This window comes from Macrosteles quadrilineatus, unplaced genomic scaffold (assembly GCF_028750875.1).
Source record: "Macrosteles quadrilineatus isolate MER2022 unplaced genomic scaffold, UCM_ALF_1.0 Scaffold_6__1_contigs__length_79288215, whole genome shotgun sequence".
Lineage (NCBI taxonomy): Eukaryota > Metazoa > Arthropoda > Insecta > Hemiptera > Cicadellidae > Macrosteles > Macrosteles quadrilineatus.
Window position 1 is genome coordinate 6,377,311 of NW_026542599.1, and position 27,672 is coordinate 6,404,982.

At 37.0% G+C, this 27,672-nt stretch overlaps 1 protein-coding gene across 1 annotated transcript; it reads right to left on the reverse strand.

The window, feature by feature from the left end:
- LOC128996855 (zinc finger SWIM domain-containing protein 5-like) lies at positions 1-27,672 on the reverse strand. The gene is made up of 21 exons (XM_054422365.1): positions 27,572-27,672; positions 25,457-25,584; positions 15,800-15,943; positions 14,844-14,992; positions 14,274-14,424; positions 13,554-13,705; positions 12,847-13,055; positions 12,091-12,230; positions 11,256-11,451; positions 10,493-10,609; positions 9,899-10,062; positions 9,343-9,447; positions 8,757-8,923; positions 8,077-8,321; positions 7,391-7,545; positions 7,044-7,207; positions 6,317-6,464; positions 5,529-5,647; positions 4,755-4,973; positions 3,905-4,044; positions 1-3,257 (listed from the first exon to the last, which is right to left on the reverse strand). Exons 3-21 carry the CDS (start codon positions 15,927-15,929, stop codon positions 2,891-2,893), a joined length of 3,237 nt encoding a protein of 1,078 aa, XP_054278340.1. The 5' UTR covers positions 15,930-15,943; positions 25,457-25,584; positions 27,572-27,672; the 3' UTR covers positions 1-2,890.

Genomic DNA, 27,672 nt, shown 5'->3' on the forward strand with positions numbered 1-27,672 from the left:
TTTATAATTGTAAAAACAGTTTATTGATGAGTTGCACAGTAGAATGATAATTGAAATAAAATTAATACAAACTACAAACGGACAATTATGCAACGTTATCACAACAGGTATCCACGCTGACATATGAATATCTACAGACCTACTGCACTGACGTCCAGTACCTGAATCTTATGGCAAGATAGTTTAGGATTCATGTAAACTAAAACTATAAAGCTTATCGTAAAGATAAGTTTAAGACAAAGCGATCACTAACGTACACCAAAACTGTGCACGACTCGTGACGACAGTCTCTTGAATTCAAACTATTATTTAACTATGCTTACCTAAAATAAATTACACAATATAAATCAGTCACTTTACACCTATATTACAGAGAGTTGATCACCCTTGGAATGAACTGTAGTTAAGTAGGCTTTTTACAAAGATCACTATGTTGAATACTGAGCTTTCTACAAGTTGCATCGCTTATTGGTAAAAGTTGTTTTTGAAAAATATCAGCGCCAGTCAAGTATGAAATTTCTTCTGATAAAAATCAGATAAGAAATACATTTTATGGATGAATTGTAAATAACATAATAAACAGTTAACCGTTTGAAACTAAAAAAAAATTATTTCCATTTGTAGGTTATTTAATCTATCCGAACAAAACTCCAACTTCATAACCACAATATCAAACAACACAATATGCTAATTTACAACATATTTATACACTAAAAAATAAGTCTTAAAAAAATACAAAATAATATTCAGTTATAATACAATTAACGAAACTTGTTGTCATTAATTACAAAAAAAAAACTGTCTGGTAACCTAGCACTGAATCCAGTCAGTAGTAAAAAGTAATAGTAAAACAAACTGGAAAATTTGTGAAAATTCTAATCATGAACTAAAAAAACCTTGAAAGGATCATATAACAGACAACAACACAATAAAATTCCAACTCAATCGTAAACGTTTAACAAAATATTGTAATAAAAACAACATAACACATAAAATTTTGGCTGGATGAAAAAAACGCTAACCATAAACAAAACAATCATAAAAACCATAAAAAGTTATTCTACTTGCGTTTATAATCATTATTACATTAAATGTAATGTTTTGGATGGATTACAAAATGAAATTAAATATATTTTAAAAATTACTCCCTAGTTTAAACATTTCTGTTTGTTTTGCAATTCTATCAAAGAAAATAATTCAAATTAGACTATTAGAGCCACAGCTGACTAACAAACCAATCGGTTAATAGGAACGATTCGCCGACGTCTCGGATCAAAACGGGACGCGGCCGGAGGTAGGATCGCGGAATCATTTGTCCCGTGAAATTTGTACTCGACAACACTGAATGACTATAGGAAGCTGTGATCTACGGTATTGTTCTAGTCTAACTACCTTATATACAAGTAATTGCAATATTTACAATCATAACAATCTTTGGTAGTAAAATAATGGGAAGTTGCACGTTCAAAATCAAAATAACAAAACGTGACCAAAATCACTAATTGAGTCTCCCTTTCTTGGAATAACTATTTTTGAGATCTCGGTTGTGTAAATTAAACTAAGAGGTCCTTGCAGATGATTCATAACATAACCAGTTAACGTTGACGAAGATATGATATGGAAAGTTTGACTAAGTGAACATTCACTTCTAACTTAGCTTTCTCGTAAGGCACTCTATGTTAAATTGTAATTTCTTACCATATCGGGTTGGAACAGTAAAAATTTGGGAGGGAATCAATTGAAGAGCCAATTAGTTTAATTATAAACTTGAAAGAGGAAGTAATAACAAAGATGAAGTAGTAACTAATTAAAACATCTTTCTAAAGCTTCTTTCAAATTTAAATTATTTTAAAAGGGTGTTCTAAAATAAAAAGAGTAAAACCAAATGAGAAAGTTATTTTGATCCTGTTTATGTTTATGAATCATCTCCTCGTAAAAAGTAACTGCAAAAACTTCAGACTACAGATTGAGCCTTATAAATAACTTGTAATGATAAAAATATTGTACTGAGTATTTAAACTTACTAATTGAACCCACTTAATCTAACAAGTGAAAAATGCAAGTCGCATAAAAATAACATTACTTTGATTACAAAATGGTGGGAATATAATAGCTGAACTGCATATACACGTCGTAAATTCACAATAACGTAATGGAAGCATGAGTTATACTCATAAAAATATTACTCTAGTAAAATATAGTATATAGTTAAGCCGAATTAGACATTATTTACTCAATTTACAATGTTACATATTATTATACAGTTTATTAGATTATAACTAACACAGTTACAAAACAAAAAATATGTAAAAATAGGATTTTAAAGGTCGCGCTTGAAATACTGAAAGTATTTTAGAATAATTTTCTCTTTTTAGAGTGATGCGAAGGCGGTTAAAGTGAGATCGTAGTGTTAACAGCACTCTATAATGACCATCCTTCGTTGTAATTAATTTTAAAATAACATTAAAGATATAAAGAAATGAAAGTTTACACTATCAATAAATCAATGAATACCAGTGTATTTCAGATATTTTGTTTTGTTATCAAAGAAAATTTTTTTTTTTTATTTGCACCTATGGATTTCTTTTCTTTTTTTTGTAAGGAACACTGGTCTTGTTACTATATGACATTGATCTTTTGATAGGTACACCTATAACAAATAGCATCTGAGTCCCGCTCAGGATCGAACAAGCAACCTTATAACTACTCGGATACTACGGAATACTGGTACGTTACTAAAACATGGAAGGATGAAAAAAATTAAAAGCTAAACCGAGTAATCCAAACTATAAAAATCTCTGATAAGGCCGCATAAAATATATTTATGAGATAGTGCTGTAAACTGCCACGCATCACTCTAATGCTAGAGAGCTCTGAGCGCATACATTGGTCAGCCGAACCTCTCCTTGACCAAGAACATGAGCTTCTTCTTCCCCTTGTACGCGAGCTTCATGTTTTCCACGAGCTGCGTGAACTGCGCGTGGCCGTCGTGTGCGAGGACGAAGGTGTCACGAGCTTTTCCGAGGAAGTCGATGAAGTCGCCGTAGTGGCGCGGCGATATGTGAGTGAGACGGGAGTGAGTTGTGTTGACGTAAGCGGCGACTGCGGCTTCTAATAGTTGGCGCAGAGGCGGTCTGTCGTAGCTGAGAGGTTTGACACTGCTACGTCCGGACCCACCGCTGCGGGGATGATGGTGATGATGATGCTTGCCTTCCACAGGGTGAGGACAAGACACACCAGGAGCGCTTATTGAGCATCTGAAAAAAGAGGTTGGTAAACATTTTGCTTAAATAAATCTTTGTAAATATAAACTAAGACAGCAAAGCACACCTAGAGGCATCTTTTAAGCTGAACATGAATACAAGGTGAGTGTAGAATGAAGTGAGATGATCTGTTTGGCTCTGTTACTGACCAAGATCAGCTGTTCTTTAGCCAGGGTCATCCATATACAAATCCCAATGATCAGGGACTGCTGGGTCCAGTTTTTAACTGACTTAGCTATAACCACTCAGCTACCCAGCGAGATAATGGAGTTAACGTAACAAGCAAGCCTTGCAATATCCCATGTTAGGAGAGAGAATATTTGATGTTGAGTTGTAGCAAAGCATAGATATAAGTGGAAGTTATGGTAGTCTTCCGTTTGATACATCAGCTGTTGGATCTTGATCAAAGGGTGGACTTTGGGTCGATTATACTTTTAAATTCAGGATGATAATTATTTTTCTCGCTTTTAATAGAGGTTCTACAATACTGAGAAAGTTTTCCTCCGCTGCAATACATTTGCTTTTTCTAGAAAAGCAGACTTACAGCTAAATGAGGACACCAAACTACATACACTTCATCATTAGCCATAAAAGTCATGTAGAATACAATTAAAATCACTTTCTACTCTACTTATGCTCACCTGCGCAAGATGTCAGACAGCACAGTGGCACACTGCACGTTCTTGACTAGCAGAGGAATCATGTTGCTCAGTTCTTGTTTGCCCAGAGAATGACTCAGCGCACACGCCCAGTGAATGTCGTTGATTGCTGGGTGAGTGTCCTGTGCAAACATTGTGAGTTAACAAAGAGAAAGATGACACTCGACATCTACAAGCACACCGGTTATTTGTTCACCACACTAAACAGTAGGTAGCTGGTTTATGCACTCTTTACTTTTCAAAACCAGTTGGCAATTCTGTTTAAATGTTGTGCTAAAAAGTGAACTCTATTTTAACAGTGAAATGAATGTATGGATTGTTTTTTACTCATTTATTCATTTATTTATTTAAACACAATTTACAATAGCTACAGGTTATCCTGTATATTTGTTGCTGGTAGTGGGACAAAAAGTATCGTAGTTGACTCGTCTGGGGAAGTGTTTACGGTACACCCATGAAATCACATGATAGGCAAGCCTCCCTCAGGGACTATCATGCTTGTACTGTGAACACCTACTTCCCGGCATTGTAGCGTAATATGTGCGTTATTTTGTTCTTGTTTGTGCCAGTACAAATTTAGAAAATGGATTTAGGAAATGGTCAACACCCTGGTCTTGTAATTTAATATCAATCTTTTGTTAGATAGCCTGGGTCCAAAACCCGTTTTCAAGGTTTGATTGTTATCGTTATACCAAATCCAACAATAGGATTGTAGGAATATAACATGACGTATTTGAACTTCAGTTGTGTATCCATTTCTCCTTTAATGTAATCCTTTAAGTTTATTTTCCAAAATCTAAGATTACACTGACACAAATATGAAGACACTAACCTGATTGTACGCCAGATGAACATTCTTCATTGCGAGCATCGCCAGTTTGTACGCACGTGTCGGATACCCGCGGTGCTCCATGTACCTGGCGATGGTGAATAGCTGAGAAGACGTCATGATGTGTGACGCTGCGTCAATCACTATCTGGTACGCAGTCTCAAACGCCAGTGCTTCGTTCTCACACAGGGTTAGAGCATTCAAGGCACAGTTGGGAGGGTCCTAGAAACATAGTTAATGTTAACATTCATAATTTACCCATATTATTGGAGAAAGTTCAAACTGTAACGTAGAGCAGAAAGGGTTTCAAGGATTGTTTACCTATTATACCCACAAGGGGTTAGGATTGCTTGCTTGAATGGAAAAGAGACCACTCTGGACAAGAAAAAAAATACTACACGAAACACAAAAATCTAAATATTTTCATGTTACTGGCAGCATTTCAACCTTCTCCGCATATCCAAATCCTTCCTTAGTTATGCTGTTAGTGAGTTTCAAACAACAGTAAAGACTGAATCGCGCCCAATTTTTTTTTTGCAGTGCTCTACTATTTCTTTTCTTAGTTGCGCTACGACTAAGAAAATATATTCATAAGCGAGTGTAAAAAAAGACTGAATTCATCTCAGTGCTTTTAAAATCTTGCATTATCTTGGATGTGCTACCAATGAGCTGCCATCTTTGGTAACTAGTTTTAACTGAACTGCACTCACTATCTAATACTACTTTACGATAGTTCTTTTGCACCTAACCGCTCTTATTTGTTGCCGTTGCACTCACCTTGGTTGCGCACTGCAGAGCGAGTGTTCGAGCGCATCCAGAGAGTTCCTCCTGTTGAGCAAACGTCAGGTTGAGGCGCATGATGGTGCTATGAGACATGATGGTGGTGGCGACTGGGCCTAAACAAAATAAACTTTGTAAACAAAACTCTACTTTCAAACACTTCACTGCAACTACGACGTACTTTGCGTGTGTGTTTTCAACTGAATATAAATTAAAGGTGAGTGTAAAATGTAGTGAGATGATCTGTGTGTAGCTTTGTTACTGACTAAGATCAGCTGTTTCTTTAACTATAAAAAGCCCGATGATCAAAGACAGCCATGCTCAGTTTTTAACCAATAAAAAGCTACTGACTTTTCTTTGGATTGAACTGGCAATTTTTTTATCGTAGGAAAATACAATAACCACTCACCTGTTTAGGTTTGATTCCTGTTTTACTGTCCTTAAGATAAGCTGATCTTAAGAATATAATGTTATTGTTTGTTATACTTAGATAAGTTTGGTAATAAAAACATCTTGAATATATATCAATAATGGTCCAAAAACTGATCTTGTTACTAACGACCTTTCGTTGATTGCATCATTAACTTTTAACCTAACAACAAATGGCATTGGGATTCAGAATCGACACTGCTCAGAATCCAACCAGCAACCTTTAGATTTTAAGGCAACTCAAAAAAATAAAACTAGGTCGACACACAAGTGATGATAGAAGTAAATAGATGGTCAAACTGAAAACCACGTTTTACCATCACTTTTCCACAAGAACATCGACATTGGTTACGCACCTGTAGCCTCAGTAGGTGTGAACAGCTGGTACCAGTTCTGCATGATGGAGACTAGAGCCTCCACTCCCACCTCGGTAGCACATGTGACCAGCCATCGCACCATCTCTCTGCGGCGCCAGTTCAGAGAGGATAGTGTCATCCGCATTACCTACACAGAACATACAGAATAGGGTTAAGTTGAGAGAGTAGAAACCCCGCTATCAGAATTCTCTATTAGAACTATCCGCAAGACAACCAACTAGGTCTTTATCTTGCAACCACATGAATATAAGATACTCAGTGCTCGATTAGCGGAAGAACGCGGCGGAACGGAGTTCCGCTACCTCTCTTTCGGGAAAATAAAAATATACCACGATTAAGATTATAAGATTAAAGTGCACATAACCTGAAATAGTTCCTTTAGATTACGGCGTCAAGCTTTGGATACTGTAGAAGAAACCCCATTTAATTGTGAGCCAGCTGTTGCCAATTAATTATTCAAAAAGAACATAGTTGAATAAGATTGTTGATGTGACATAAAAGATGCTCTATTTTACAATGTGTCGTTCTATTAGTTTGAGGTGGTTAAAAGGTTGGTATTCAACAGAAATCAACAATTTACATCAGGACACTTATAGTTGGTGGTTTATTTTGACTTCATGCATTTTCATAACATTGGTGATAGCTTTAACATGGGGATGGAATGTCTAGGTCTATTAATAGCTCAGCTAAGAAGGTCCTGCTTTACCTGCAGGCCCAGTTCAAAGGCTACGCTAAGCAGGGTGGGATGTCTCGGTCCAGTCTCGGGTGTTGCGAAGCGAAAGGCATCCTGGGCGAGTTTGAACAGGTGAGACGAGCTGTGGATGTGCCTCTGAGCCGACTCTAGCACTGTGCGTAGCCTCATCACTTCTCCTGCAACAGAAAGTCATGGTGAGTTTGATTTTAAGTTATTTTGAATTGTAGAATAACTTGATTTTAAGTTAGCTTAGGTTTGGTTTTACTTTAATATTTAGTTCTGTATCCACTAAGCATGGTTAGGATAAGTTAGGTTAGGTTGGATAAGGTTAGATTTAACTTAAATATTTTGTTCTGTACCTTTGGCAGCACTGAGCATGGTGGATGCCAAGGCGCACTGTTGTGTCTCGATGTGTCCAATGGTGAACCACCGAGGGTAGCGGCTGAGCACTAACGAAGAGACGTTTCCGTTTACAGGGTCGTCAGAGTCCTCATGTTCCTCCATTACCGGCAATCTACCAAGCAAAAGACAAATAAGGGGTAAAGATTACGCTAAGTTATGTGGTTTTAACATTTCTTGTTATTGAATTTGGTTTCAGTATATCAAATTCTAATTATTAATGTAGTTAGACAATTTAATTACACTAAAACCTCTCATATCCTGCTTAGGGTTAACAGTCAACAGACTCCTCAAAACAATTTATCGACTTCTCAGAATAACCGAACAAGGTCAACCACTCAGAGCGTTTCTGCTCGCCTTCTGGCCTATGAGTATGTGTTTGATCAGGCTTTTAGATTTGAAACTCTGGTTCTTGGTGCCTTAAACGATTGAACTTTTCCATGTCAACAAAGTCATTTCCCACAGCAATGTCAAGGGTTCGCATCTGGTGTCATCACTAATATTTATCAGCACATCATTCTTGTATTATATCAGGTCACCCGCTTTGCTTGATACATTCCATGCACAGACCTACAGCCTATATGGACAAATGCAAGGTTAATAGATGCTACCACCCTAATAAGAAGGCATCACTGTATTTTCCTACCTCATTGCCCTCAGGCCTACTTCATAAGCAAGGTCCGGGTAGTAGTTGAGTAGAGCTAGGAAGAGAAACCTAGCGAAAGTGTGCATGGGGATAGACTCCGGGTGGATGCCGATACCCAGACCACTGCTGGGGCCTCCCTCTAGCAGTACAATGGCCTGTCTCCGCAGTACGGCTACCAGGCTGTTGTCTAGCTCCATTTCCTGGAGCTTCGCGATCAGCCGGTCCTCCTGCTTACACGCCTTCTCCTGCGAAACATTCATTGAGTTATAAATGAGAACATTTGTTGAAGTTTTCCGTCAATAGTGTTTTCTGGATAAAGTTGAGAAATCAGATGGTGACATGAAGGTTTTCACTGATGGGGATTAATCAAATACAGTTAGATGAGACAGAGCTAGAAATTAGGAATCTAGGTTTTAAAAAAGGGGCTGAAGATGACAAGGAGTAGAAAAAGCAAGACTATAAAATGGTATGGACAAATGAAAAGAACGTGAGAAGATGGATTCCTTAGAAAGTGGAGTTGATGGTGGTAGATGGAAGAGTACCAAAAGGAAGAATTACATGGTGGATAATTGTATGTTGTTATTAATTCACAATATGGAAGTTCAGGATGTAAGCTCAATATAAAGTCTATGACCAACAAAGAGGCAATACTTCTAATTCAACTGGTCTCTATACTCTACCTGGGCGTAGAGTCCAGGAGGCATTATCCGCTGTTGTCCCAGACCAATCAGAGCCACCTCCACAGCTAGAGTGAGGTAAGTCTCGGACCGATCCCTAGACCCGACCACAGGAACGTGCTGGTATCTGGGGGGGATGCTGCTCACCGTCTCCTCAACCCCAACAGGATCTGGGGAGAAAAAAATCCATTACTCAAACAACATATGGCATGCATACACACCTAACTTACTCAAGAAAAGAGTTGCAAGCAGTTTATAACATCAACTTCACAACAAAATTCATATTTCACCCCTACAAGGTGCATAAGGAAGTAGAATGGTTACAAAACTGACAATGTTTTGTCTGTGTTTAGGCTGTATAAATTAGCCTAGAGACATCTATGTATTCCTAATTAAGCCACGTGTTCTTTCCTTCAAAATAATCAACTGAAACATAAGTTGAAACAATGCTTCAGTAATCTGAATAATTTCATAGTACCAAAATATTTCTATGTAACAAAACTAAAACAACTCAATTACTCAAATAAAGCATGCTATTTTTGTATTTAGGGTATCATAGATTGGTTTAAGTTAAAGTTAGAATGCTGACCGAAGTAAGATGGTGTTCGAGGAGCCGAGTCGTCGGTGACTAGAGACGCATCGGCCAGAGTGTCAAACAGGCAGCCAATAGGATCCAGAGGATGCCCCACCCAACCTTAAAACAGAATACACAATATAGCATTGAAAATAGTCAAAAAATATCAAGGAAGAGGGTCTAGTAGGATTAGTTATTGTGGATCATGTAAAATAAATAAGCCCAAAGAGACCTGAAGTACTTCATGCAACCACTTTTGATTTTCAAAATTTCAAATTTTTTTTCCAATTTAAACCGGTAATGTTCATCAAAATTTATTTGGCAACCTAAAAGAGAACTTTGAGGTACTCCACTCATCTTGAAATTCAATCGCAGTAGTGCAAGTAAAATTAATTATGATATTTCACAAAAATAATGTTTCGAGAGGTAAAAACCAATGGAGTGGTAACAAATAAATTATTGTCATCACCGATATATATACAAATGTGACAAGGTTATCTTGTGAGTGTAAAAGCTTTTGATTCATTTAATCTCATATGTCATTCTCAGTACTCATATATTCTTGGTTTACCTTCAGTGTTGCCTTGTGGTGGAGGTCCGCAGCTTTTCACACAACACCTCACGCCACACCTGACACTCTGAGAGCGGCCGAGGGGGTTGTAGCAGCGAGGATTGTTGCAGAGAGGGTTGAAGCGGTAATGACAGTCGCTGAAGCCATTGCTCGTACACCGTGAACTGAAAAATTCAAATATTTTAATAACAGCAGCTTGATCTCACCCAATTTACAAAACTTGTCGATGAGGTTCAATTTCATTGAAGGTGAGAAGAAGTTAATTCCCTCAATAGTGATTGATGGAATGGATGTGTAACGAAAGTGGGACATAAGAATGTTCAGAAAAGAGGTAGCTGTAGCTGAATACATCTTTTGGCAGGGTAATTAGTTTTGAGATGTGAGAATAATGTGAGAAGAGGCAGAGAAAATTTAGTTGATGGTGGTAGGAAAAACAGGACCAAGAAGAAAAACTAGATGGTGGATGGATGTGGAAAAGAGTGAGATGCAAATGGTTGAGGAAGAGGTAAAGGGATAGAAGATGAAGAGGCCTAGATAGGGGAATAACAATAACAGAAGAGCAAAAGTAGAAAATTCGTCAATTATTTGATTTACCTGCAAGCAGAGGGGGGTCTAGCGTGGTTGTCGTAGTAACCTGTAGAACAACTTCTAGAGGAGTAACTACACCGTGACGTGCATGGCTGTTCTGACCTAGTGCACTGGACACCATACCTGCAGAAAACGAAAGTATTAATACAAGTTTTTGTTAAACTCAGATGTATAAATTTAAAATTTATGTACAGTATGTTTTTGTTAAGAAGCTTTGTTGAGTGATTTCAACAGAAAAATTACTGTTCCAATGAAATGGAGTTTATTGTAAAAACTGAGCACTGTCAGGATTTAGCTGGGTAGCTGAATGGTTGAGGTGTTCGTCAACTGATCAGAATTTCTTTAAACTGAAAAGAGTCAGTGCATTTTTACCACACGTCAGTACCATCATAGTTGGGCCCAGTTGTCCTTGATCATTATGATTGTTTTAAATGGTCATGGCAAGAAACAGATGATCTCAGACGATAAGGTTAATTTCCTTCAACACTTATCCTTCTCACATCTTTGCCTCAAAAGACACACCCTGAAATGTCGACAATGTACAAATCTAATCTAATCTAGATTTCCATAGTATTAAAGTATTTTGGCTGTGATGCTAGCCTAGTGGTTTGGGTCTCAAACTTGTGCATGAGAAGGATGGGCTCGATCATTAGCTTATTCACAAAGATTTTAGGAGTCTGTATATTTTCTCTTAAAATATTTGTGATACTTTAATTGCTAATACAGCTAACCAAAAGAAAATCAACACACCATCTTTTATTTTAATTACCCGGTGCAACGGTGGTTGTCGCAGCCAGATGAGCTAGTGCAAGGTTTGCTCTGTTGACTCTCATGCCACTTGCGTTGCGCAGTCAGCTGTTGCTGCTTCATAGTGCGGATCACTGCCACTGCCAGCCGCAGCGCTGCTGCCTGGTGGCCGTGGGACCGCAGAGCGTCCACACGGGCTGCGCAGATTGGCAGAGCCTCTGCGATAGGAAAACAAAATTATATAAATTTCACAAATGTCATACTTTGAGGATTGTGTTTTAACTGGTAATTGTGTGCAATTTTTTGTTAGGTAGTTAGATGTTAGATGTTATGAATTTGTATGAGTGCTTATTTTTGGTGATTTAAAAAAAGGCAGTTTTTAACTTGAGTTTATTCAGTGATCTTTTACCTGACTGACAATTATCAAACATGAGTAGCTTTAACATGGGTAAGCTTTTTTTTTGGACATGAGCCTAAAATAGAAAAGTGCTACTAAGTTGCTGAAAAACAGTCCCGGCTTCAGATTCTTTTGCCCGTGTTCCTCCTGGGGGGAGGGAGGCCATCTCGATTTTTTCTTAACCAAAGGTAGCAACCCTGGAGTAGAGTCTAAGGGAATCTTGAAATTGAAAATACCCTCTTAAAACATTAAGAACAATTTCTCAAAGTTTCACATAAATTTCATAAGTTTCATATGTAGAAATTTAAGCAACAATGTAAACAGCTGATACAAAATGAACAAAAATAATGCTTTGAGCACTTGAAACACAAATAACAAATGTTTTTCTTATTGCCTAACATGAGAACTTAGAACATAGTTCATGTATTCTACAGGGTGATGTGGACCATGATAGACGTACCGTGCCACAGCGGCTGTCCGAGGGGGTTGAATGTACCCGAGATGAGAGAGCTGTCCGGTACATGACTGCAGTATGAGTCACTGGACAAGATGTTCTTTAGATGCATGTTGTCCCAGGACATTCCAACAGCATCCAAGGCTCTGCAAAAACAGAGATTAGATTAGATTTTACACAAGGGTACTTAAGGCAAAGATGAGTGTTTCAGGTAATTATTGAGATGACAGCTCAATTACTGACCAAGATCAGTTGGTTTGTTAGCCAGGACCATATAATAAGAGTTTAAAGACCAAGGTCAGCTGGTCCAAGTTGTAATCCATTAATGCTACTGACTCTCTTTAGAAACAAACTGGTAAACTTCTTATCACTAGTGATCTCATAATGACTGCTACTAAATGCAAACAACCCCACAGGTAATCTTAGTTAACTTAAGTTAAAATCAAGTTTATGCAACGTTTCCCTTGCTCCACCGTCTTGAACACGTGTTCATTGGGTTTGCCTCTTGTCCCAGTGGTAACTTTTTTCTAACAAAATTTGTTATTTCTTGTTTTGACTACTGTAAAGTTATCTGTGGTTTTTTTGTGATATAACTTCGGCTAGGTTTGTGAATTCATCTGAGGACACGATTAGTATTTCAGATTCCAAAACATTGTGAAAACTTTATTTTCACTGTTCTTGATGGAAAATGTGTGCAAACAATACTTAAAATATATGAACCACTAAAAATGAGCTTCATACAACAATCACTGGAATGCCTACCTATGGAAGACTGTGCGCAGGATAGGCGCAGACGTAGATCTACCATGATGACTCATCCATCCTCGTCTCCTGCTGGAGCTAGAGCTGTGGTTGTTGTGGCTGTTGCTGCAGAAGTTGTTGCTGCTGTTGTTGTTGCTGCCGTTGTTTCCATTGCCTTCGTCTTCAGAGCTGCTGTCCGACGAGTGGAATCCTCCGCCTCCTCCGTGGTACTAGAATAAAAGGATGTTCAAGTATTGCCTCCTCTTAGACTCTGGCCCGGAACATTTTACACATTAATTCAAGGTAAGCCTTGAGGGTTACGGTATATCAAATAGCTAAAGAGATTGGTGTTAAGCAGAATTTCAACATGAGACATCACTACACCACTAGACCAGCTCGCTTCTCCAAGCATTAGACCACTGATCAAACTGCAGTAAATGCAGTAAGGTCTACCAGTATCTTGGCAATTAAAAGGGAATAAGTTGGTTTTAAACAGTAATGACTAATTCCAGTTCTAGAAGTAATACTTCTATGGGGTGCAATTATTTCTTTGAGCCCAGAGCGTGTCATAAACTGGGGGCCTGCCACTTATCTTGGATTTTGCTTTTAAATGACATTTTATTTAACATAGAACCATGTAAAGTGTTTACTTTACTATTCAAAGTAAAAAGTCTTTTACTTCAACTAGATTCAATGTTCTTCTACACTTGGTTATAATGTGGACTCACCGGGTCCAGACGGGGAATAGGTTGTGGCCTGAAGTCGGGATCTTCTTGTGGACAGACCTCGTTGCGAGTCCACTTCTCAAGAAGTGCTTTCCAATGGACTTTCTCTTGGCCGCTGCAGTGAGGGTTGAGAACTATGCACACCCACAGCGCTCCTATGTACAAACAATTAGTAACCATACTGTAAGTGTAGCGTTACCTATACAATTGTGGTTTAATCGTTTGTGTCTTATACTTCGGTGCAAGAGGGAAGAATTTGATCTTTTGCATAGTGAGCAAAATTTAAGGCGTTTGGAATTGCTTTTGCTTAAAAGTATCTGTGATTATCCCACAGTGCATATTTGTTTAACAGAACATTTTGTAAACAGTATTTGTAGACATTTTATCTATATTAAACAGCTGTTGTCAATATTTTATTCAAATATAAGTGCTGTTTTAAAAATTTGATTTTCTTCAATTTTTTGGTAGTATAGGAGTATGATATTTTATGCGTATTAAAGATGCTAGATTACAAAGTTGTCCTTTCATTTCATTTCATTTTGGCTTGTTGAAACGTTGGCTTATTGACCAGAAAGCATGTTGATTTATACATCAACAGCACATTCTATCCTACTATCCGTGGTTCAAATGAACTACGTCTGCTTTATATAAAAACTGGATACAAATCATGGGAATGGTAAGTCTACTCCAGTAGGTAGGTTGAAGGTTGTCTAATTGACTCACCAAGTTGATCCCACAGTTGTCTACATTTGTCCGTCATTGGTGTTCCCTGCGACTTCCACAGCAGCAACCGCGGATCTGAGAGGAACTGTTCCGTGATGAGGGTCAACATCCGCGCGCCGTTGGAGTCTTGCGCCCGTAACATCTCCCTCACCTGTGACCAGAGAAACCAAAGTTAACGTAGGTCATACAGATAATTCTATTAACACAGCAGCAAAAAAGGCTGGGTGGCAGAAAACTTGCGATCTAACATGTAGTGGAACTACAGTATGGCAATTTATGGTTTGAAGATGTTATGAGAAGTAGTCTTGCATATAGATGGGAAATACCGTTACTTTGTGTATTAGTCAGGAAAATTCCTTAGTAGTTAACAGGCAACTTTTCACCTAAGTATTACCAATACCATTATTTTTGTCCCCTTTTAGGTAGCTGATTCCTTGCCAATGACATTTTGGCCAGTCACTGTTACCAAGGTAATCTTTAACTAACGTTCAAAAGTACTTTCAATTCTGTACTCCGACATTACACAAAGTAGGTAAAAGAATTTTTTTTTTAATGCTACAAGGCACATACCTTGGCAAAGAGTGAGTTGAGCTGTTTGTTGGCATTGTAGTAACTACCCTGAGAGAGGTAGGACTTGACCTGTTCACAGACTTGTTCCTCATCTAAATGCCACGTGTGGTCGTCGTCTGCACTCGCCCCAGCTGTCGGATCTGGCGCTCCTACAAACAAGATAAATTTGTTAGCGTTCCAAACATAAACTATTTTGTTAGAGTTTTCAAACAAAACTTTTTCGGTACGGTAGTAAAAACATAGGTACAGTACCCTAAACTATATTTTTACCATTCTAAACATAACCATAAGTATTTTTTTACCACTTTAAAAACACTAAACTGTCTTGTGTTGGAGTCTATGACATAACCCACCATTCTGGCTATTATCCCCATAATAAGGTTGAACTTACATGTAAAACATACCCAGATACTGAAAATATAGCTCTAATTTATTTATCCAATTTATTGCTCCTTAATAATATAGGAAGAGTCTCACTTATCCGATGTTCTGTTATCTAACCTTTAGTGTTATCCAACCCTTTCTGGGGATAATCGAACCCTAAAAAATAAATAAATCGAACAATTCGAACAATTCGAATAAATCGAATAGATAAATCGAACCCTGTAAAAATTGCGAGCTATTTCTGAGTGTATGACAATGACAATATACGGTAAAGGGTACTTCAAAATTGAAAACAACCTGTTGTGTAGACTCTCTTTTATAACTGTACTTGCGGATTGATTTTGTGTAGGCCAACTAAGTACCACAAATTTTTTCAACACTTTCTCTTTGTCACCCAATCACAGAGCAAAATGGCTGAGTAAATATCACATTATATTTCGGTTGCTAATTTTTTGTGTTTGGGATGATAAACACATTGATATATTTTCAATACATCTGGTAGGTGCTTTCTGGTTTGTCCTACACGCTGCTATACAAAAGTCTAAAAGGAAATTCATATTGCCCGCCCTCACCTGGTATCTGGTTGATCTCGGAACGCTGTTGGAGTATCTCGTCCGCTAGTTTCTGCGCAGTTGGTAGCACTTCTGTGTGGTGTTCTGAGATCAGGTACTGGACAAACTTCTGCAGCTGCTGGCGGTCCATCTGCAGTAGCGTTTCTGCAGCAACAAATACAAATTTACTGCACACTGTATGAACTAGTAGCTTTGTTATGTACAGTCATAGAACCTCACTAATTCGACAGGCGAGAATTTAATTTAACTCGACACGGAAGAGTTGATTTTAGATTACAGGTAATTCAACTTCAAAGGAGGTCCAAAAAGGGTAATGGTGGAAACAGGATCGGAAAATACCTCAGATAAGAATTCATATTCATGTTTTGAAGAAAAGCCGGTTAGACGTCGCTTTTTACACATCCACTACTGTAGCTAAAATTTAATTTTCTGATTTTAGTAAGCAAAATACCGGTAGGCGTAAAAAGGTTAAGTTCAAATACTTTTTTGATTAAATTCTTCTTAGAAATTTAGTAGTAGCCTACAGTTTAATTTTTTGTAAACACTGTATTCTACTTCATGGTAAATTATGCACTTAACAAATATGAAACTCGACGACAGTTATTTCAACAATCTGTTATGGAATAACAAAACCTTTTTTTAAGTAAAAATTAACTCCAATAATTAAAACAAAATTTACAGAATTAAATTAATTATTTGTACCCTTCCTACACATGTAACTAACACTTACTTCACATGGTAAGATAGGCCTATATGTTTATTAATTTCTATAACTGAACACAAATCAAATCAAATTACAATAACATTTTTAGTGCGCAATCGGCATTGGACATAACCCAGATAGCAAAAAAAAATTGCAGCAACTTTTTGAAAATTTGCCATGACAATTTATAATATTTGCAACAAAATTGTCATGGCAAACATGAAAAGTTGTGTCAGCTTTGCAGCAACTTTCCTAGTTTCATGGGGGCAAAGTTGCCTGCAAAGTTGTCATCCAAATTTGCAACAAAGTTATCATGACAAAGATGCAACAAAGTTGTCATGGCAACAATGCAACAAAGTTGTCATGGCAAACATGAAAAGTTGTGTCAGCTTTGCGGCAACTTTTCTAGTTTCATAGGGGCAAAGTTGTCGGCAAAGTTGTCATCTGAATTTGCAACAAAGTTGTTATGGTTCTTTTGTGGCAACTTTTCCAAACTGGGCTGTGAAATAGCTGTAAATAATTTATTCTTTATTAAGTTTGTGACAAAAGAATATTGAGTAAAACACGGTCAGTAAAGGGTTTTTATGAGCCAAGAGAAAGACATTTTCTAATGTGACCATTAAAAACTCATAATAGGTGAATAAAAAACTTAAAGAGAATAAATAGTCAGGTCAATTATTAAACACATTTACTATGTCAACACCATTTTTAGTTTTTACAGAAATTATTGAATTAAAAAACCAAAACCTCACTAGGCAGTTTACTAACATTAATTAAATTATACATATAATGATTCAACTTTGAGGTACCATATTCAATTTTTTATGCAAAATAGAAACATGAAATATGTGGTTCTTATAATATAGGAGCAGAAAACACACTTTAGAGTCCTCAAACATGTCATCTTCTTGTTGCACAGCTTCAGTGTAGTGCGTGGATTAAGTGTAAAAATCTTTCACTTCCGGAGACCAGCATCATACTTTGGGAATCGACTAAATACATGTAAAAGAGTGAAAATCAGCCGGGAGGCAAGCTTTAAAATAATTAGGTCACGGGCAGTGACGTCATCAAAATGGCCGCTCAGCCAATAATAATAATGTCGCATATCTCGTAAACCGCGTAACCGATTTTGACGTATGACATCTTATTTGAAAGGTCTAATCATTATCTATAAAAAAGGCTATTACACCTTTAGCGGTTAAACCAACGGTTTCTTTGTATTTTAGAAAATATTAATTTTTTACGCCCCACAAAATGGGTTTTTAGATTTATCATTTGGAAAAATTAAAATAATCGAAATTTACTTTCCATCGTTGAATCCAGCTTCAAAAGATGAACAATTTAGTATTTTGAATCATCACTCTATGTATATTGGTTACCGAGATATTGAAAGTAATAAACACAGAACACTCTGTCCCCCATGTTATCCTTATGGGAAAAATAACATTCTATATCTCAGTTATTTTTTAACGTATCTTAATACAACTTGGTATGTGGTTTCACCTAGTTGAGCTACTTGATAATGACTATACAATATTTATATTTTACATTTACATGGCAGCAAACCTACATACTCATTTCCCATGTTATTCGTATGGCGAATATTTATGCATGATTATTTATGAACATATGTTGACAAAACTTGACGTTGAGCTTAATCTATATAATTAATACGCTACATGAAACTTTGTCGGTTGAACTCCTCCGCCATTTCTTAACCGACTTTATCCTTTGACGTCTCATTGGAAAGAGCGTGTCGCGTAGATTTGCAAACTGGCCTTACATTTTTGAAAAAGTCCCTTGAGCTCTGCCCCAGTGGCTTTGAAAGTTCCCATGTTATCCTTATGGAGAACATAATTGTTTACATTTTGATCAGCTGTATAATTTAATTGCTGTTATTTAATTGTCAATTCAATAAAACGCATTGAGTACATTTATTTACTATTTGAGTTTGTGTAAACATAACCCCCAAGACGGATCGTGTTAGTATGGTTGTACATTAAATTTGTGTATTTATCGCTGTTTTGTGTAGCTATAGTTTGTTTATTTGTTGTTTTTTCTTTTAAGATGCCTCCGACGCTACTACAACGAAACATAGACAGGAGGCGTAATCTTGATAACGACCGCAGCTACAGAACAGTGACACCTAATAGGCTCAACTATTAGGTTAAAAATGCGCCCTAACACTACCCCAAAACAACTTTTTGTTCTCAATTGGCCCTCTATCAATGACCTGTGTTGCCTGTACAGCGAGGCATTTTGAGAAGGAGAAACCCGGCCGGAATGCTTTAGGTTTGTCAATAACGAAGATAAACATGGTCTGAGTTGCACACCGGTAATCTTTGAGTTGACTCTTTTAAATTCATTGTAAATATGACTGTTATTTGTTTTGAAATAACTCCTGTAATACTTTGCAATTGCTCGAATTCGAGCAACATGTACACTAGTTTTAATTAATTATGTAAGCATTTGAAATTCACTGAGACTGCAATGGGGGTTTTATAAATATTAGTAATTTTATTTTGGGAAATACTTTTTCCCTCGGTTGGTCAGACTGATTACCGACAAGAGATCTGATGGCAATTTGTCGCAATTGTTGAATAAGAAACGTGATAAAATCCTTATTAACGTGTTCTTTTTGTTTCTTTGAGTTTACATTTTTCTAGTAATTTTCATATAGGGTTAGACGTCTGTTGTGCTTCTTAAAACATAGTTATTGATCGTTTAGATTTTTAAAGTGGTTACCTGAAGAATATAATATTCATAGTAATTTTATTTTTGGGTAAAAATCATTTGCGCTTTTCAAAACATAGTTATGGATTGTTTTTTTGTGGCTATCCTACCTGAAGAATAGTATGCATTTCAGGCTTTGGAATGTGGATTCCTCACTTAAACATATTTTTACATTTTAATCTTTGTATTTAACTGAAGAATAGTATGAAATTCGGCTTGGCGTCTCTGTTATTTCCCTTTAACAAATTAAACAATTGTATTATATAATTATTTATTGTATATAATACGTGAAGCCGTTTTTGTTAACACTACTCCTCCCTTATTTGTGGGCCAATTTCAACTTTTGAGGTGTCAAAATATTAGTCTAAATTCCTAAGAAAAAAATCACGCCTTGATATTATATGCTTGGATGAGAATCTCCCCCAGACAAATTCCGAAAATTATTCAGACGGAGGCACGAACTATTTCAAGACATGATTAAGTTGCACTCCATTTGATATAGAATCCACCTGCAAAATACTAAAAACTTGCATACTCAGGGAATATCAAATACTTCGATAATTAATTAAAATTACGCTTAACGTCAAGTTTTGGCAGCATATGTTGTAATGAAGTGTTTAAGAAGGCCAAGGTTGGGTAATGTAATATGGGCTAAAACAGCAAAGCACCGAGGAATGGTGCTCAGTGACCCGAGGGAAAAGTACTAAGGGAAAGTGATTAGGGAAAAAACCCCAGTACTTTCGGCCGGGGGCGGATACTGGGTACTTACCCCCACTCTCCAAGCATCTTACGAGTTACGACCCTATATAAGGAGCATTCTTGGGGGACTTCGACATGTTGGGCTTCCGGGCCCGACCCCGTCGGTAGGCGCCACAGGTGGGGTATGCACTAGAAGCGTGTTGAGCCCCGAAACCCCAGTACTAGAGGCGTGCTGAGCCTGGTACACCTCGCACTAGAGGCGTCTTGAGCCCGGTGAAGCTGTTTGGCGTGTTGAGCCCCGGCATCCGTTATATTTCAGTTGAAGTCCCCGGTGGCCAAAAAAGCCGCCTCCCGGGACCATGGATCCGTCTGGAGCGGGATGAAGAGGCCCACCTCCAATATTTAAGAAGAGAAAGAGTTGTCTGGGAGAGACGACAGTCTGCATCTGCCAACGGAACGGGCAACACCGCCTAATAGATTGCCCTGGTCTATGGGGTTTCAAAGTAGAAGTCATTTGTCAATAGTAGTTGTAAACAGTTCTGAGAATAATAAATGTATCATAAATCCTACAAGTGTTCAGTCAATCTGAGTCCTGAAAATTCCCGAAAAAGTCTAAAGCTGTAAAGTAAGGAAAAGCTGAGAAAGTGCAGTACAGTGTTCATAAATAATCATGCATAAATATTCGCCATACGAATAACATGGGAAATGAGTATGTAGGTTTGCTGCCATGTAAATGTAAAATATAAATATTGTATAGTCATTATCAAGTAGCTCAACTAGGTGAAACCACATACCAAGTTGTATTAAGATACGTTAAAAAATAACTGAGATATAGAATGTTATTTTTCCCATAAGGATAACATGGGGGACAGAGTGTTCTGTGTTTATTACTTTCAATATCTCGGTAACCAATATACATAGAGTGATGATTCAAAATACTAAATTGTTCATCTTTTGAAGCTGGATTCAACGGTGGAAAGTAAATTTCGATTATTTTAATTTTTCCAAATGATAAATCTAAAAACCCATTTTGTGGGGCGTAAAAAATTAATATTTTCTAAAATACAAAGAAACCGTTGGTTTAACCGCTAAAGGTGTAATAGCCTTTTTTATAGATAATGATTAGACCTTTCAAATAAGATGTCATACGTTAAAATCGGTTACGCGGTTTACGAGATATGCGACATTATTATTATTGGCTGAGCGGCCATTTTGATGACGTCACTGCCCGTGACCTAATTATTTTAAAGCTTGCCTCCCGGCTGATTTTCACTCTTTTACATGTATTTAGTCGATTCCCAAAGTATGGTGCTGGTCTCCGGAAGTGAAAGATTACTAGGAAATATGTTGCTTGTTCCACGCACTAGTGTGGCTTCCTTGTTTTCCAGCTGATTTCTCCTTTCTGTCCTAAAAATAAATAACAAGAATAGGATAAAGATAATCTCTTAACGAATTCCGAAGACAATTATTTATTACCTTAATTATTGTCTATAATTTTAAATCTTATTAAATTTAAGACCATAGGCCTATTTTATGGTATTTTAACCAGATTATGCAATAAGTTTGGCACTATTCTGTGCTTCTCAATTGGCAGAGAAAAAAAAATGTGAATAATGTGGTTCTTTAAAAAATCTGTCATACGTACAAACCCAAAATTATTGATTTTTTGAAGTAAAAATATATGTATAAAGTATACTATACATAATGCAAATGCACAAAAGATTTCATTAAAATAAGTAATTTGTACGATTTGAGATTTGTCTGTATAATTTGTATGGTGTGGAATAGCCTAACTGTTTTCCTACACAGAGATTTAGAGATTCACATTATCCAAGCAAAGCATGGGCACAACAACTAACTTAGTATCAATAAAAATAACATGTGTTTTCAACTCATTTGGATCATATAATACGGATTTAGGGCCTATCATGAAATGATAAAACTGTTACCTTTGAGTTAATCTGGTTTTAGCTTGGTTCAGCCAAATTGTCACATGTTTCTTGGTAGTTGCATCGGAGAAATCATCTTTGAATACCCTTTTTGTAGCAACTGAAATCAAGAAAGGAAGGCAAAATAATGTCTGACTTGGTACAGTTGTAGTGTGAGGCATGAACCAACTCTGACTTGGTACAGTTGTAGTGTGAGGCATTGGCATATGAGACTTGCCTGAGAGTAATTTAGAGAATGGAATGAAAGTGAATTGTGAATGTTTATTTGCTATTTCCTTGGAATTAGCTTTGTAACTTTGTTATGTAGGAGTTGTTAGTGTTGGGCCTAGACAATCCAGCACAATTGGTTAATCAACTAAGGGCTAATTGAGTCATTATTCAAAAACTTGATTGGTTTAATGCTGAAATAGATAACTATGAAAGGAATATAATACAAATAATGATAAAGTAACATGTGTATTATAGTTTCCAACAAAAAAGCTTAGATTAGCATAAAGACAAAATTTCAATTGTAAATAGTGCTAAAATGGATTTAAGTTACCTATATAAAAATATTGGTTGGGCCTGATCCTATGCCTGTTTTAACAATCGATTTAGTTATAGGCCCATATCAAGGTTCTTCTGCGTAGGCCTTACTAGGACTAAACTACCGGTAGGGTAGGCCTACCTACCTAAAATATCTATGGGCCTAGAAGCAATTCAATTGACTAGGCCTAGATGCTAGACCAAGGCTTTGTGGTTTCTTTACATAACAATTACTAGACATAAATATGCTACTAGAAAAGTAACCGAATTACTATTGTCATAGTCATTAGCCTATTTCATTGGCTAGTCAACATACATTAAGCTTCTAGGTCATTAAGTTATATAGCAAAGCTACTGGGCTACACACATATTTACTTACAGTGCAGATGATTCTTTGTTAATATCGTGGAGGATGTTTAACGTTTTAATAATAATTCTCTTGGCTTAAAACACGCAGTATTTATAAGAAGCTAAGTTTTAACAAACTCACTCAAACTTAACTTGCGCCAACTTAATGTAAATGTAAATATAGGTTATGTCACAGAAAACATACTGGTTATAGTAGTATGTTTACTGTGAGTGTGGTTATGTGGACATGAAAGTTGTTTTTAGATGAACAACCAAGCAAGACTAGAAAATTTTCTTTGGTGCAAGTTGTACGAGGGTAAAAGTAGTTTAAATTAAATGCACTTACCTTAACACACAGCTCGTTGATGGATTTTCTGATACTGTAAGGAGATCTTCAAATACATAGCCAAATCAAATGCAGATCTTCAAATAGCCACTTCAAATGTTCACTTAGTTTACTTACAAAAATAAAATACGTTTAGCCTAAAATAAAGCTATACCTTATTTATTAGAAGAAAGTTAGTATGATTATATTATGATGCAAATTGCAAAATGGCGTCGACCCTGTCAACGAGTACGAATGGGGTTGGATGGAACTTTAATGATATGCCTACCAGCGCTCCCCGCGCTTAACTATCGAACTACATGTTTGCCGGTGCAAACTTGCTGCAAAGATGCGGCAACTTTTATTACATTAGGGGCAAGAAAGTTGCCATGGCAACTGAATGAAAAGTTAAGACAAAGTTGCAGAAACAACTTTGCCCCGACCAATCAAAGGCAACTTTGCCGGAAAATAGTCTGCTATCTGGGAATAGAGAAGTTACAAAAAAATGTTTAAAGACATTTTGTAAAAAACCGCATAACGGTCTTAAACATCACCCAAAATAAACGGAAAATGCAAACTAAACGTCAAATTAAATTTAAGTTATTTAAAACAGTAACGCCTTCAATAGTGACAACGCTACACGCATCGCACACAGCGCGATTGTTAGTCAGCTGTTTATCGTATTGTAATCAGCTGATCCCCCTACCGCCTTCCCCCACCACTCGCCTTCCCCGCCCCCCGGAAACTCTCAATAAAAACAAGAAATTTGATTTAAATAGCCAGAGTTTGAAGCGTGCACCGTCGACGCCGCGCGTGCGCCAGCCTACCTCGCCTATCGACCAGGCAGCCTAATGCCTGATGCATTTACAGGACTATGTAGGGGTTGGTATTATGTGCCAGCATTGCCAGAGTCAAATATGGGGACAACATAATGTTGATAAAAGTGGCAAATATGTAAATAACCTCATTAGATACGTCATCGTTAGAAACTGCGGTAGTTTGTTAAATGAAGACAGAGTTGAACATTTTATAATCTTACACTTCCGAACGCACAAATTCGTCACTGTGAATCATATCATGTTTTAAAAATCAAGCAATTAAAAAGCTACAGTAGTTGGGTATAAACTTGATGTATAACTAAAAAAAAGGCTTTACCTTCGTCAATCTAGCTCAAATGGTGTAACTACGATGGTTACGGCTGTTTCGGAATTACAATGCCATCGGCAGACAGCGAAACTGGTCAGACTTTTCGTTGTCTGACGATGGCATAGTGCCGAAACGGCCGTAACCGACGTAGTTACACCGTTTGAGCTGGATTGACGAAGGTACCGCCTATTTTTAGTTATTATACAGCTCACGGGCTAAAACATGGATTTTAATTGCTGTATAAGCTTTGCATTCCTGAAAATAACTGTTATAAGCTTAAACTTAATAATGTATTAATGAATGGAGACGTTTACATAAAACTGTTATTAAGGTATACAATGGCCCAATTTAGGGAACTTTAATTGTTACTTCAACCGTTGCAAATTATATATCTACAAACCATCAAGAATAAGAAAAGAGTATACTTATATGAAGATACTGTTGTTGAAAGAATTCAATATTTAACAACCTTCAGTTATCAATGACAATTTTGAAAACGTAGGTAAGCATTTCAAAAACAAAACAAAAAGACGAAGAAAAAATTATTACATTTCAACTACTATCCCATATTTTCAACTTACCCCTCCCTTTACGAAAATAAATAACTCCCCCAATATAGAAAAATATTCCATTGTTATTCTACGAAATTCAACTTGAAACACTCAAAAACAACCCCTCTGCAATCTCCAATTAGTTCTGTTCAATTTTCAGTCGAGACCATCGACTTGGCGTTTAAGTTGTTATTGTTTCATTTGCCAGATCAACACGACAGGGTAGATCTTTGGGGGGGGGAGGAGGGGGGCAATTTTGGAATTTTCAATAGAGCTTGTTAACCATTCTGTCATCCCGTCAGTCACACTCCCAATCTGTCGTGTGGGAAATATTTTTGAAAATGTTTTCACGTTTTGCTTCACACTTGTACAGAAATTAGGCACTACAATGTACAATATTCCTTTAAAAATGTTCTACATTTTATCTAAACCATCCTGTATTAATGCGAACACTGTTTCCTCCAAAGCTGAATTTAAAAAACCCAGTAGCTTTTTTTAGCTGTTTGGTGGTTTGAAACTGAACCCAGCTGTATTTGATCATTGGGGTTTTTGAAGATTGTCTTGGCGAAATTAACAGCTGATCTTGCTAACATAACTAGGGCCTGCATTCACATACAGAATACGTAGGTGTGTAAATTATCATCTTGATGTATCGATTGAGGTAATATTTCTTCTTACCTGAAATGGGAACCCTGAGTCTGACGATTTCTGCATTTCTGATACGATAGAGCGACAACGCCACCACATGTTGACACCAGAAAATATCCTTCGTACCACAACTGCATGTTACTGAGGTGATCTTGCATCTGGAAACAGACAAGTAGGAATTTAATCTATGGTTGTAGTATGTTTAGAATTAAATAAATGTGATGAAACTGAACTACCAATAGTGCACTATGTAACTGGTTTTAGTCTACGCTAACGTTTTAACCAAGATAAACTGTAAACTTAAGCATAATATTAAAACGTAATTATTGCCAAATTAGGCCTACCAAAAAAGTAAGAATGGAAAAAATAGACTAGTTTAACTATAGGACCTTTTCCGTTAATTCACTTCACTACTTTTTAGATCAATAGGTTATTAACAATAGAAGTGGTAGTTAATTAAACATGGTTAGGTTAGGTTAGAGTTTAGTATAGAGCTCGAATACTAGAAAAAATACAGGTGTGGATCATAAACGTAAACAAATGACGTACCGGAAAAGGCCCCAACTACTCCTATTTTAATTGTTAATGTAAAATTAGCTACAACAGATACAACAACCATTATAAATTTTATGAGGTTCATTAAGTTAACAATTTTACAACCCTAATATCGTGTTATCGTGCCTAACAATAAGTAGTTCGATAAAACACAATGAGTAGCCTACTATAGTCTGCCATTGTCTATTTTACGGTGCTTCTATCAATACGACTTCCATCCTTTAATTGAAACTTATCTACATTTCCTCAGCACTATTAAGTGATTCAACTATTGAAAACAAAGAGTTGTAAAATTTAATGTAAATCGAGATATAATTTACCTCTATACTCTACTATTTTATATTTCCAAAACACTGTATGCCTAGGGTCTATTTTCTTCCTCTAATATTTAGTCATATTAAGACTGTTTTAAAGCTAGGTCTGTGAATGAAGTACACTTGAGTCCATGTTTAACTCGGACTCAAAAAATCACTAATTTTCTGAGCCAGGTGATGGCCGAGGTCGAGTTATCCAGACTGCCGGGTTATCGAGTGCCGAGTTTGCGGGACTCTACTGTATTGGTATTTTAGTACAATCAGTTCTCTTTTGTAGATTTTTGGACTAATATGAAATTTAACCGTATTTCAGTAGATTTAATTTAAATTTCTCATGCGTCCGCGGATGCATTACTTCTCACTTTCTTCAACAGACCAAATATTTTTTTAAATAGATTTCAATCCACTCTTCTTTTACTTATAAGACAAGTAAACTCGACGTCGTGACGAAAAGAGCCACTTAAAACCGAAGTGATAAAATGTTTAAAACTTGTCAACTGAACAACATATAGAAAATCCTACTTAATATTCCCTCCAAATCACCCGACAATTTGTATTCTTCAACAACAGATTGGCGCGTGCGGCCGAATATGCAACACGAACACGTAACCAAGAAGGCTGGGAGAGGAAAGAGGAAGAAGACGAGTGCAAAGACCGGACTACTGCGGGAGGAAACCGAAGACAACTTCCGGCGATGATACACGCGTATCCGGTCTGTCGTGTGCTGCATCTTGCATTGTTGTGGCGCGAGTGTGTGTGTTGGTGTGCGTGTGTGTGTCGATTCACCTGTAACCCCCCCTCTCTCCTCACCTTCCGTCAGTCGGCATTGTTGAACAGATACAACCAACTTAAAGGAGAACTGTCCATTGAGACTTTCGTTTCTAATCGTTTTTGGTTGAGATAATCTCGATTCTTTCCTATACGATTGTGATAATTTTAGCTGATTATTCGCAAACCAATTAGTGGGGTTTTAAGTTTATTATACAATATTGTTGAAGCAATAAATTGCACAACATAAATGCTATCAAATACATGTAGGGTAGCAGAGTAGTTAAACTGCTCATTTTTGATTGTTGCCGTTTCTATTCCGAAAACAGGAATCGCCGGGCTTTAATAGAAAAACTTTTAGGCTAAAGAAACACTTCAAACAAGAAACACAAGGCATCTCATTCCATTCTGCAATCATTCTTTCACCCATGTGGGTTCAACGTTTAATACACATTCGTTAAGTCCCAATCACCTCATAATTGTGGTATGTAGTGAAGTGGTGACTTACCTGTCGAAACTGACGGAGACTTTGTACCTCTTGTCCGGCTCTGGATTGTAGGGAGGCGCGGGAGGACTGCTGGCACGCGGACTGGTCACTACTCCGGACAA

Excerpts from the sequence above, each read along its gene's own strand:
- LOC128996855 (XM_054422365.1), bottom strand. The coding sequence starts at position 15,929 with ATGGACCGCCAGCAGCTGCAGAAGTTTGTCCAGTACCTGATCTCAGAA. Across the intron at positions 13,056-13,553 it reads CTATTCCCCGTCTGGACCCG|TACCACGGAGGAGGCGGAGG; the intron begins GTGAGTCCACAT and ends CTTTTATTCTAG. Across the intron at positions 6,465-7,043 it reads CCTTTGAACTGGGCCTGCAG|GTAATGCGGATGACACTATC; the intron begins GTAAAGCAGGAC and ends TGTTCTGTGTAG.